This window comes from Balaenoptera musculus, chromosome 1 (genome assembly GCF_009873245.2).
Source record: "Balaenoptera musculus isolate JJ_BM4_2016_0621 chromosome 1, mBalMus1.pri.v3, whole genome shotgun sequence".
Lineage (NCBI taxonomy): Eukaryota > Metazoa > Chordata > Mammalia > Artiodactyla > Balaenopteridae > Balaenoptera > Balaenoptera musculus.
In genome coordinates, this window is record NC_045785.1 from 157,914,943 (window position 1) to 157,928,969 (window position 14,027).

The 14,027-nt window shown below is 34.6% G+C and overlaps 1 protein-coding gene across 1 annotated transcript in view; it reads left to right on the forward strand.

Annotated features, from left to right (window-relative positions):
• Positions 1-14,027, forward strand: part of CATSPERE (catsper channel auxiliary subunit epsilon) — a 219,041-nt gene that overhangs the window by 68,613 nt on the left and 136,401 nt on the right. The window contains exon 2 of the mRNA XM_036869246.1: positions 3,592-4,084. Coding sequence (XP_036725141.1) covers positions 3,592-4,084 — 493 coding nt within the window. The remainder of the gene's footprint in view (positions 1-3,591; positions 4,085-14,027) is intronic.

The window sequence follows — 14,027 nt, forward strand, 5'->3', positions numbered from 1 at the left end:
CTGATAGAGAAGTTTTAAAGTATCCAGCTATACTAGTGGATTTTTATATTTATATTCTCTATTTAATAATATTATATTGTATATTTGAAAGTTAGTAAGAGAGTAGATCTTAGGAGTTCTTATCACAAAAACAAGTTTTATAGCTATGTATGGTGATGGACGTTAACTAGACTTACTGTGGTGATCATTTTGCAATATATAAAAATGTCAGATCATTATACTGTACACCTAAAGCTAATAAAATGTTATATGTCAATTATAGCTCAGTATTTTAAAAAATCAGGCCAGTGACTATATGTGAGTGGGTGGAAGAGGGGAAAGAAGAGACATACAGGAAATGTCCAAGTTACTGGCAATGTTCTGATTCTTGATATGGGTGATTATTACACAGGTGTTCATCTTGGTATTATTCTTTAAGGTGTGTGTTTTGTATCATATATTCTTGTATAACATGATTTATTATTTTGTTTTAAAAATTAGTAAATAAATGATATTTTAAAAGAAATAGAAATAAAATATGCATATGTACAGAATGTCAGATATCCATTTAAAGAATGTTGCCTTGGATGCCATAAAAAAAATCTACATAATTGGATTGATTAATTTGGGTTTAGAAAAGATTGTCCTTATAAAAGATATATTTTGTGGTAAAACAAGAAAGCAAAATAGAAGAAATAATTCTTGAGTAGGACTTGAAGGACCAGTAGAATATAGAGATGGAGAAGAGAGACTGGGTGCTCTAAGAGAAGGGAGGGGGTACAAACAGTTTGGAAGGCAAAAAGAAAGAACACATCTGGCACTTCCCTGGTGGCACAGTGGTTAAAAGTCTGCCTGCCAATGCAGGGGACATGGGTTCAAGCCCTGGTCCAGGAAGATCCCACATGCTGCAGAGCAACTAAGCCCATGCACCACAACTACTGAGCCTGCACTCTAGAGCCCGTGAGCCATAACTACTGAGCCCATGCACCACAACTACTGAAGTCCACACACCTAGAGCCTGTGCTCCGCAACAAGAGAAGCTACGGCAATGAGAAGCCCGTGCACCACAAGGAAGAGTAGCCCCCACTCGCCGCAGCCTGAGAAAGCCCACACACAGCAATGAAGACCCAACGCAGCCAAAAATAAATTAATTAATTTAAAAAATTAATATTAGATTAGTTTGTAAAAAAAAAAAAAAGAACACACCTGAAATATAATATGGCAAGTGAAATTGAACAGGAAAAAAATGAACCTTCCATGAAAAGTATTGGAATAGTTTGAATTTTTGCTGGATATAATTTAGGGGCCACTGAAGTCTCTAACCAGAACATGACTTAATGAAATTCAGTTTAGAGCAGATAAGTTAAAACATGGCAGATTAAAAATATTTATTTATCTCTATTCTCTTCCATAATCTTGCTAAAATAACAAGGAGAAACGTTTTTAAAGTTGCAAGCCTATGAAAACAAACAATGGGAAAGGAAGCAAGCACAGAAGATAGAAAGCACAGAGAGAACTGGTAACTGACTTAGTAGAGCACAGAAATTCTGTTAATTAAGAGCTTGCAGAAGGGAATTCTGAAGTAATTGGAAATCCCCAGGGTGCCTGCAGTCATGCTCCCTGAATATGGAAACCTAGCATATATCCTCCTGGCAGGCTAGAGGATTCTTCTTTGGATTAACTGGTCAGAAATACTTAAATTTAGAATCAGGAGGAGAGAAGCAGAGTGGGGCACAGTGGGAGTAAGGGGTATTCCTCAAAGCTGTCTCACCGCTTGTTACTGATACTCTTGTAAATATTAATGGACAGCCAAGGGCAACCAGTTACAGAAAGCCTCCAACATGAATGTAAGAGACCTAAATCAATAAACAGAACAACGGAATTCAGGGGACATAGCACACAGCAGGGAGCCAAAGAAAAGTTCACAAAAAATATAGTGTCTTCACAGAAATAAGAGAAGATATTATACACATAAAAGAAGATTAAGATGCTATAAAATGAGAAGTAAGAAAAAAATTGAAAAGTGTATAAACATAGTCATAATTTTTTTTAAAAATCAAAGGTTTGAAAACAAAATGATAGACATGGGAAACTGAAAAGCTCAGTATGCCATGGCCAGGCCTTGAGCGCTGGGTCCTTCCTAGGTCTTGTAGATAACCAATTATCCATTCAAACAAAATAGTCACCAATACATAACTGTACCGTGGCTGTGTATATGAGATTATTATGTAGCCAGTGGACAATAACAAAATGATACTGGTGATTTTTTTAAAATGTGCTTGAAACCAATGTTAGAGTCAGTGGTGTGGTTTGTCCAAAGCAGTAACTGCACCAAGTTTAATGGTGCCATGATTTAGGGCATAGAGGTTTGATGACATTCCTACAACTGGCCCAGCATGGGGCTCCCTTCACCTGGCAGGACCTCACTCTGAGTGGTCGGAATGCCATCACCACAACCAAGTGTGTATTCATTGAGGAAATAGGAAACTCAAGAAGCATTTACTGAACATCCTCTAGCCTGATGTCTCCTGGATTGCCCTGCTGAGAAACTCTCCTTAGAACTTTTCATAAGTTTTAAGATACATGTCAGAGTGCTTGTTTTCACAGATTCCTCTGTGTCCACTTCAAAAGATAGACCCAGCTCTGTCAAATTTTAGAATACAAAGGAAAAAAAGGGACAATCTTAAAAACTTATAGAAAGGCAACTCATTTGAATCACAAGAGTCAGTGTGTCATCTGACTTCCCCATTAGTAAAGCTAAATACGTGAGCCTGGAGAAAACGCCCTCAAAGTTCTGAAGTCTCTACCTAGCCAAACTATCTAGCAGGTATGTAAAATAAAGATATTTTGGGGACTCAGGGTCTCAGAAACTTTATGTTCACATACCCTTTAACAGAGAGGAACTGAAAAATGTGTTTTAACAAAACAAGAAAGATCAAACCATTGGATCCAGTAAATGGTGGCTTCAACCCAGAGAGTAATAAAGGGAAACTCCAGGAAACAAGTACTAGATTACCTCTGCAGTTACCACATGGAAAATATTATGGAGCACCATTTTAATTACCTATTGGAAAACTTAGAAAACTAAACAAATGTTTAAATGAAATAATTATTAACTTTAGGAGAAATATTGTAAATAAACATAAATATAAGAAAACATAATTAAACATTTCTCAGTAGTAAACAATATATATTAATAACAATGTAAATACTATACATTTAGCTAAACACTGTGATATTAACTTGAGAGAAGAGGAGATGTGTGGGTAGGTATTATGAGACAGATACATTTTCATTTGTCATATAAGAAGACAATAATGTATAAAATTATATACTAAGAGAACAGTATAAGAATATTTGTTTGAGAATATGGAGACACATTCCAGGACAAAGAGATGTAAGAGTCAAAACTTTTTCTTTGGGAACTAAAGTGAGGAATGAGGAGAAATGGGGCAGTGGTAATGTTTTAGTACTGTTTGTTTTGTTTTACCCAGACTTATGTTGATAAAAATAAAAATTTTTATAAAAGATGATAAATGTCAGCACCATGCAAGATGGATGAGAAGGAGGGCGTGCATTTTATTCTTATATTTTCTATTTTTCTCTTCTTAGGACCTGGCATATCTCAATACCGATGACAGCAGATGATGTGCTAAAGGAGATTAGAGGAAATCAAGTGGCTTTTCAGGATTGCTTTACTGCAGATATTTTTTTCCTGCTGACTTTTTCTTTGTTAACAATACCTGAGATTCCTGGGTTTTTACCAGTCTCTTCACCACAGGGTAGTCAGTTAATGGCAGACTGGGCTGCTTGTGTTCCTTCATTTGTTGTTGTGGTATCTGATATGGAGACCTTTCAGACAAATGATTCATTCCGTACTTGGACCAGAATCAGAGTGCCTCCAAACATTCTGACTGATGATGAAAGACACAGTGTGTCTGATGTGACCCTATCACAGGATGGAATATTTTTTTTAATAAATGGTATTCTTTACTTTAAAAATTATAATGCATTTAAAGGACTGGGAAGCAATGTAAATCTTCCTGATGGTGGAATTATTGGCATTACATCAAGAAAATGGTGTTGGATCAACTATTTATTGAAGGTTAGTAAAAAGATTACATATATGTATATTATACCTGTACATTTAGATATATTTACCATACTGTTTAATGCAGTGATATATCAGAGACTATACTATGCAGCTCTTTGTAGAATTATTTTTTTAAGATTTATTTTTTATTTATTTTTGGCTGCATTGGGTCTTAGTTGCAGCACATGGGATCTTCGTTGAGGCACGCAGGATCTTTTGCTGTGGCACACGGGTGTCTCTCTAGTTGTGGCGTGCAGGTTTTCTCTTCTCTAGTTGTGGAGGGTAGGCTCCAGGGCATGTGGGCTCTGTAGTTGTGGTGCATGGGTTCTAGAGCGTGTGGGCTCTGTAGTTCATGGCACACAGGCTCTCTAGTTGAGGCACATGAGCTCAGTAGTTGTGGCACACGGGCTTAGTTGCCCCATGGCATGTGGGACCTTAGTTCCCTGACCAGGGATCAAACCCACTCCCCTGCTAAGTCAGATTCTTTACCACTGGACCACCAGGGAAGTCCCTGTAGAGTTATTTATGCTTGTAAATAACTCTATCTTTCTGACCTAGCTTCTCAGAGACCTCTTTACAGAGGTGTACCACCGACGACAGAGAATAAAATGAATCTAAAATATCTTTAATAGATTTAAATAAATGGAAAAGAAATTGGAAACCATGAGAAAAAAGGAATCTATCAAATGACAAGGCAATGAGTAAAACTAAAAGCAAGGAAGTCATTACCATAAAATTTAGGATAATGGTTATCCTGGAAAGAAAAGATGTAGTGATTGGGAGAGAGCATGTGTGATATTTGGGAGTTCTGATTATATTCTATTTCTTAATCTAGGTAGCTATTACACAGATTTCTGCTTTGTGATCAATCTTCCAGCTATTTATTTATTTATTATATTTGGTCGATTTTCTGTATGTAGATTCTATTTCAAAAATTTTAAATATGTAAAAATAAATGTTAAAATATAACCTAGATAAAACTAACAAAAATTGAAATGTAAAATTCAACAATCATTTTAAATAGAAGATTGGATACAACAAAAATAACTAGTGCATTGGGAAGTAGATAAGAAGAAATCAAACAAAATGAAAAACTGGGAGAAAGGGAGAAAGCAAGAAAAAGAGGGTAAGAGAGATGAAAGAAAGAATGGGAAAGAGAAGATTCAACATATATCTAACCAGAATTCCAAAATGAAATTTTAGCAAGAAAGAGAAAGAGCTGAGACTTTTTCAGACTTAAAGAAAGATATCAATCCTCAATCCATAAATATTAATAAATCCAAGTTGATATAGGAGAAAAGAAAACCCACTTAGATACAAAATAGTGAAATTGCAGGGTATCAAAGACTAATAAGAGATATTAAAAGCATCCAAAAAGAAAGGACAAATTACAAACAAAGTAAAGACAGTAAAACAATTAGACAGAATCAGTGGAAGTCAGAAGACAGTGAAATACTCAACTGAGGTAAAGTTATTGGCAACCTAAAATTATATATATTCAATAAAACTATCCTCAAGAATAAGAATGTTTGAAACTATATTAATCAAAATCAGAGATTTTATAATTAGAATAATTGAAATAAAATCCATTAGATGTGCTCAATAGCAGAATGGATATGACATGACAGAGGAAACAGTCAATAAGACTAAAGTTATATCAATAGAAAATTTCCAATGTAAACAATAGAAAATATTGTCAAAGTTGAACCAAGCCCCAGAGACCTGTGGGACAATACCAAAACGTCTAACATACATGACATTGGAGTCCAAGGAGGAGAGGAGAGAGGATCATGTAGAAAAAAAAATCTGAATAAATAATGGCTAGAAACTTCTCAAATTTGGTAGTAAGTATAAACTTATGGAGCCATGAAGCCCAACAGACTCCAAACAATGTAGTTGTAAAAGAAACTCATAATCAAACTACTAAAAACCAAAGGAAAAAAAATGTGGAAGCAGCCAGAGAGAAGTGATACATCATATATAGGAGAACAATGATTCAAGTGATAGCTGATTTTTCATCACAGACCATAGGTAACAGAAGGCAATGAAGCAGTATTAGTAGAGTACTGAAAGAAAGGATCATCAGCATAGAATTCTATTCCAGACAAACATGTTTTTCAGGAATTAAGGAGAAATAAAGACATTCTCAGATGAAGGAAAACTAAGAAAATCTGTTACCAGAATACCTACTCTAAAAGAAATATATGTCTAATGAAGCTTATCAGGTGGAAGGGAAATGGAGAATTTAAAACTTCAGTAATGAGTAAAAAACAACTGAAATGGTAGATATACAGGTAAAAATTATTTTAGACTAAAATCATTTTAATAAAATTATTTAATTAGATTTGTTAATCTAATTTATTTAATTAGCTAAAATAAAATTATTCTAATCTAATAGTTATTAGATTAAATAATATTTAATCTAATAATAATAGATTATATTATTATATAATCCATTTTATAGATTATTTTTATACTCTAGTTCCTTAAAACTTAAGAGTATAAAATTTTTATATTTTTATACTCTTAATTTTTATATTTTTATACTCTTAAGTCCTTAAAATACGTATGATATGTAAAAGCAAAATTTTAAATATACAACATTTTCTGGTGGGCTTTTTAATGTATGTTGATATAATACATGATGATTACAGCATAAATGCAGAAGGATAAAAGAACCTATGGGGTAGTGAGCTTTCTTCATTACACTTGAAATGTTAAATGCATTATTATAACCCCTAGAGCAACCACTAAAAAATTATACAAGATAGAGTTTTAAAAACCTCAACAGATAAATTAAAATGGAATACTAAAAAAAAATATTTTTTCAATAACCTAAAAGAAGACAGGAAAGGGAAACACAGGGACAAAAACCAGAGGATACAAACAGAAAACAACACAATGGTAGTTAAATATAAACATGCCAATAATTTCAATAAATGTAAATGGCCAAAAATTACTAATTAAAAGGCAGAGATTGTCAAATTGGATTTTTGTTTTTTAAAGACCAAACTGTATGCTTCCCATAAGAAACCCCCTTTAAATATAAGGAGACAGAGTTGAATTAAAAGTAATATATTGGAAAAGGATATATCATGCAAACACTAATTAAAGAAAATGGGAGTGGATTTATTAATATCAGACAAAGTAGGAAAACAATTGGATAAAAAGGGACATTATATGATAAAAGGGTCAATTTGTCAAGAAGACATAGCAATCCTAAATGTGTATGTATCTAACAAACAAGCTTCATAGCATATGAACCAAAATTAATTGAATGGAAAAAAGAAATAGATAAATCCACAAAATTGTTGGAAGATTTCCACAGTCCTTTTTCAGTAATAGATAAAACAAGTAGACAGAAAACAAGCAAGGATGTACAAGGATAAATGGCACCAGTGGTCAGAAAACTACTGCCCATCTCACCCAAATCAAGTCTGCTGTCTTGTGTGTAAAAAGTTTTATTGGAATATAGCCGTGCTCATTTGCTTATGTATCATCTCTGGCTGCTTTTGCCGTACAACAGCACTGATAAAAATTTGCAAGAGTATGTGGACCAAAACTTAAATATTTACTATATAGCCCTTTCCATAAAAAGTTTGCTGACCCCTGAATTAACCAGCTTGACCTAGTAGACATTTGTAAAATATACTCCACCCAACAACAGCAGAAAATATATTCTTTTCAAGTAAACATGGAATATTAGCAAAGATAGAGTATATTTTAGAACATAAGACAAACGTTAACAAATTTAAAAGAAGAGAAATCAAAGCATGTTCTCTGGTCATAACAGAATTAAACTAGAAATCAACTTTTTAAAAACAGATATGTGGAAAGTCATCAAGGATTTGAAATTTTACAAATACACATTACAGTAACCATTTGGGCAAACACCATTTCAAGGGGAATTAAAAATAATTAAAAAAAATTTTTTGGTTTTGGCTCCATTGTGTCTTCGTTGCTGCACACAGGCTTTCTGTAGTTGTGGCAAGTGGGGTCTACTCTCCGTTGCGGTGCATGGGCCTCATTGCAGTGTCTTCTCTTGTTGCGGAGCATGGGCTCTAGGTGCATGGGCTTCAGTAGTTGCAGCACACGGGCTCAGTAGTTGTGGCACATGGGCCCTAGAGCACACGGGCTTCATTAGTTGTGGCACGTGGGCTTAGTAGTTGTGGTGCACAGGTTCTAGGGAGTGTGGGCTTCAGTAGTTGTGGTACATGGGCTCAGTAGTTGTGGCTCGTGGGCTGTAGACCGCAGACTCAGTGGTTGTGGTGCACGGGCTTAGTTGCTCTGGGGCATGTGGGATCTTCCCACAGCAGGGCTCGAACCTGTATCCCCTCCATTGGCAGGTGGATTCTTAACCACTGCACCATCAGGGAAGTCCCCTAAAAATCATTTTAACTAAATAAAAATAAAACATTAAAGCTATATCAAAACTGATGGAAGTGAAAGAAGAAATTGACAAATCCATAATTGTAGTTGAAGATAAAATAGACAATTGTATAGAAGAACTGAAAAACCAACTGAATCTAATTTATATTTATAGAATAGTCTACCCAACAACAGCAGAATACATATTCTTAGCAAGCGTTCATGGAACATTTACCAAGATAGACCATATACTGAGTCATAAGTCAAACCTCAACACATTTAAAGGAATTTAAATCATATAAAGTATGTTCTCTAACTACAGTGGAATTAAACTAAGAGTCAATAACAGAACTTTATCTGGAAATATCCCAATTCTTGGAAATTAAACAATGCACTTCTAAGTAATTCATGTGTTAAATAGGACATCTCAGGGAAATTAGAAAATCATTTTTAAAATTATTTTAATTGAAGTATAGTGGATTTACAATGTTCTGTTAGTTTCAGGTGTACAACACAGTGATTCAGATATATATATATATACATGTATATGTATATATATATATATTCTGTTGTACATATTCAGTTATATACATATTTATTTATATGTATATATTCTTTTTCAGATTCATTTCCATTATAGGTTATTCAAAGATATTGAATATAATTCCCTGTAGGTCCTTGTCGTTTGTCTATTTTATATATAGTAGTGTGTATCTGTTAATCTCAAACTCTTAATTTATCCCTCCCTGCCCACTTTCCCCTTTGGTAACCATAAGTTTGATTTCTATGCCTGTGAGTCTATTACTGTTTTGTAAATAGGTTCATTTCTCTTATTTTTAGAGTCCACATATAAGCAATATCATATGATATTTCTCTTTCTCTGTCTTACCTCACTTAATCTGATAATCTCTATGTCCATCCATGTTGCTGCAAATGGAATTATTTCATTCTTTTTTAAAATGAGTAATATTCCATTGTATACATGTACAACATCTTCTTTATCCATTCATCTGTTGATGGACACTTAGGTTGCTTCCATGTCTTGGCTGTAAATAGTGCTGTTATGAACACTGGGGTGCATGTATCTTTTCAAATTATAATTTTCTCTGGATATATGCCAAGGAGTGGGATTGCTGTATCATACGGTAACTCTATTTTTAGTTTTTTAAGGAACCTCCTTACTGTCCTCCACAGTGGTTGTACCAATTTACATCCCCACCAACAGTGCAGGAGGCTTCCTTTCTCTCCACATGTTCTCCAGCATTTATTATTTGTAGACATTTTAATGATGGCCATTCTGACTGGAGTGTTTGATTTACATTTATTTTCATTTGCCTGTTGGCCATCTCTATATCTTCTTTGCAGAAATGTCTATTTACGTCTTCTGCCAATTTTTTGATTGGGTTTTTTTTTATTGAGTTATATGAGCTATTTTTGTATTTTGCAGACAAATCCCTTGTCAGTCAGATGGTTTACAAATATTTTCTCCCATTTAGTAGGTTGTCTTTTTGTTTTATTTATGGTTTCCTTTCCTGTGCAAAAGCTTTTAAGTTTAATTAGGTCTCACTTGTTTATTTTTGCTTTTATTTCCATTACTCTAGGAGATAGACCTCAAATAATATTCCTGTGATTTATCTTAAAGTGTGTTCTCCCTATGTTTTCCTCTAGGAGTTTTATAGTATCTGCTCTTACATTTAGGTCTTTAATCTATTTTGAGTTTATTTTTGTGTATGGTGTTAGGGAGTGTTCTAATTTCATTCTTTTACATATAGCTGTCCAGTTTTCCCAGCACCACTTATTGAAGAGACTGTCTTTTCTGCATTGTATATTCTTGCCTCTTTTGTAGTGGATTAATTGACCATAATGGTGCGGGTTTATTTCTGGGCTTTCTATGCTGTTCCATTGATCTATGTGTCTGTTTTCTGCCAGTACCATACTGTTCTGATCACTGTAGCTTTGTATTATAGTCTGAAGTCAGGGAGCCTGATTCCTCTAGCTCTGTTCTTTCTCAAGATTCTTTTGGTTATTTGGGGTCTTTTTTGTTTCCATAGAAGTTTTAAAATTCTTTGTTCTAGTTCTGTGAAAAATGCCATTGGTAATTTGATAGGCATTGCATAGAATCTGTGGATTGCCTTGCATAGTATGGTCATTTTAACAATATTAATTCTTCCACTCCAAACACATGTTATATGTTTCCATTTGTTTGTGTCATCTTTAATGTCTTTCATCAGTGTCCTTTTTTTTTAACATCTTTATTGTAGTATAATTGCTTTACAATGGTGTGTTAGTTTCTGCTTTATAACAAAGTGAATCAGCTATACATATACATATATCCCCATATCTCCTCCCTCTTGCATCTCCCTCCCACCCTCCCTATCCCACCCTTCTAGCTGGTCACAAAGCACCGAGCTGATCTCCCTGTGCTATGCGGCTGCTTCCCACTAGCTATCAGTTTTACATTTGGTAGTATATATAAGTCCATGTGACTCTCTCACTTCATCCCAGCTTACCCTTCCCCCTCTCCATGTCCTCAAGTCCATTCTCTACGTCTGTGCCTTTATTCCTGTCCTGCCCTGAGGTTCTTCAGTGCCTTTTTTTTTTTTTTTTTTTCATATATATGTGTTAGCATACGGTATTTATTTTTCTTTTTCTGAATTACATCACTCTGTGTGACAGTCTCTAGGTCCATCCACCTTACTACAAATAACTCAATTTCCTTTCTTTTTATAGATGAGTAATACTCCATTGTATATATGTGCCACATCTTCTTTATCCATTCATCTGTCAATGGACACTTAGGTTGCTTCCAAGTCCTGGCTATTGTAAGTAGAGCTGCAATGAACACTGTGGTACATGACTCTTTTTCAATTATGGTGTTCTCAGGATATATGCCCAGTAGTGGAATTGCTGGGTCGTATGGTAATTTTATTTTTAGTATTTTAAGGAAGCTGCATACTGTTCTCCATAGTGGCTGTATCAATTTACATTCCCACCAACAGTACAAGAGGGTTCCCTTTTCTCCACACCCTCTCCAGCATTTATTGTTTGTAGATTTTTTGATGATGGCCATTCTGACTGGTGTGAGGTGATACCTCATTGTAGTCTTGATTTGCATTTCTCTAATGATTAGTGGTGTTGAGCATCCTTTCATGTGTTTGTTGGCAATCTGTATATCTTCTTTGGAGAAATGTCTATTTAGGTCTTCTGCCCATTTTTGGATTGGGTGGTTTGTTTTTTTGATATTGAGCTGCATGAGCTGCTTGTAAATTTTGGAAATTAATCCTTTGTCAGTGGCTTCATTTGCAAATATTTTCTCCCTTTTTGAGGGTTGTCTTTTCATCTTGTTTATGGTTTCCTTTTCCTTTGCTGTGCAAAAGCTTTTAACTTTCATTAGGTCCCATTTGTTTATTTTTGTTTTTATTTCCATTTCTCTAGGAGGTGGGTCAAACAGGATCTTGCTGTCATTTATGTCATAGAGTGTTCTGCCTATGTTTTCGTCTAACAGTTTGATAGTGTCTGGCCTTACATTTCGGTCTTTAACACATTCTGAGTTTATTTTTGTGTATGGTGTTAGGGAATGTTCTAATTTCATTCTTTAACATGTAGCTGTCCAGTTTTCCCAGCACCACTTATTGAAGAGGTTTTCTTTTCTCCACTGTATATTCTTGCCTCCTTTATCAATAATAAGTTGACCATAAGAGCATGGGTTTATCTCTGGGCTTTCTATTCTGTTCCATTGATCTATATTTCTGCTTTTCTGCCAGTACCATACTGTCTTGATTACTGTAGATTTGTAGTATAGTCTAAAGTCCCAGAGCCTGATTCCTCCAACTCTGTGTTTCTTTCTCAAGATTGATTTGGCTCTTCAGGGTCTTTCATGTTTCCATACAAATTGTGAAATTTTTTGTTCTAGTTCTGTGAAAACTGCCATTGGCAGTTTGATAGGGATTACATTGAATCTGTAGAATGCTTTGGGTAGTATAGTCACTTTAACAATGTTGATTGTTCCATCCAAGAACATGGTATATCTCTCCATCTGTTTGTATCATCTTTAATTTCTTTCATCAGTGTCTTATAGTTTTCTGCATACAGGTCTTTTGTCTCCTTACGTAGGTTTATTCCTAGGTATTTTATTCTTTTTGTTGCAGTGGTAAATGGGAGTGTTTCCTTAACTTCTCTTTCAGATTTTTGTCATTAGTGTATAGGAATGCAAGAGATTTCTCTGCATTAATTATGTATCCTGCTATTTTACCAAATTCATTATTTAGCTCTAGTACTTTTCTGATAGCCTCCTTAGGATTTTCTATGTATAGTATCATGTCATCTGCAAACAGTGACAGCTTTACTTCTTCTTTTTTGATTTGGATTCCTTTTATTTCTTTTTCTTCTCTAATTGCTGTGGCTAAAACTTCCAAAACTATGTTGAATAATAGTAGTGAGAGTGGACAACCTTGTCTTGTTCCTGATTTAAGAGGGAATACTTTCATGTTTCACCATTGAGAATGATGTTGATTTTGTGTTTGTCATATATGCCCTTTATTATGTTGAGGTAAGTTCCCTCTATGCCTACTTTCTGGAGGGTTTTTATCATAAATGGGTGTTGAATTTTGTCGAAAGATTTTTCTGCATCTATTGAGATGATCATGTGGTTTTTCTCCTTCAATTTGTTATTATGGTGTATCCCATTGATTGATTTGCGTATATTGAAGAATCCTTGCATTCCTGGGATAAACCCCACTTGATCATGGTGTATGATCCTTTTAATGTGTTGCTGGATTCTGTTTTCTGGTATTTTGTTGAGGATTTTTTCATCTATGTTCATCAGTGAAATTAGCCTGTAGTTTTCTTTTTTTGTGACATCTTTGTCTGTTTTTGTATCAGGGTGATGGTGGCCTCGTAGAATGAGTTTGAGAGAGTTCCTCCCTCTGCTATATTTTGGAAGAGTTTGAGAAGGAAAGGTGTTAGCTCTTCTCTAAATGTTTGATCGAATTCGCCTGTGAATCCATCTGGTCCTCGGCTTGTGTTTGTTGGAAGATTTTTAATCACAGTCTCAATTTCAGTGCTTGTGATTGGTCTGTTTATATTTTCTATTTCTTCCTGGTTCAGTCTCGGAAGGTTGTGCTTTTCTAAGAAGTTGTCCATTTCTTCCAGGTTGACCATTTTATTGGCATATAGTTGCTTGTAGTAATCTCTCATGATCCTTTGTATTTCTGCCGTGTCAGTTGTTAGTTCTCCTTTTTCATTTCTAATTCTGTTGATTTGAGTCTTCTCCCTTTTTTACTTGATGAGTCTAGCTAATGGTTTATCAATTTTGTTTATCCTCTCAAAGAACCAGCTTTTAGTTTTATTGATCTTTGCTATTGTTTCCTTCATTTCTTTTTCATTTATTTCTGATCTGATATTTATGACTTCTTTCCTTCTGCTAACTTTGGGGTTTTTTTTGTTCTTCTTTCTGTAGTTGCTTTAGGTGTATGGTTACATTGTTTATTTGAGATGTTTCTTGTTTCTTGAGGTAAGATTGTATTGTTATAAACTTCCATCTTAGAACTGCTTTTGCTTCATCCCATAAGTTTTGTGTCATCCTGTT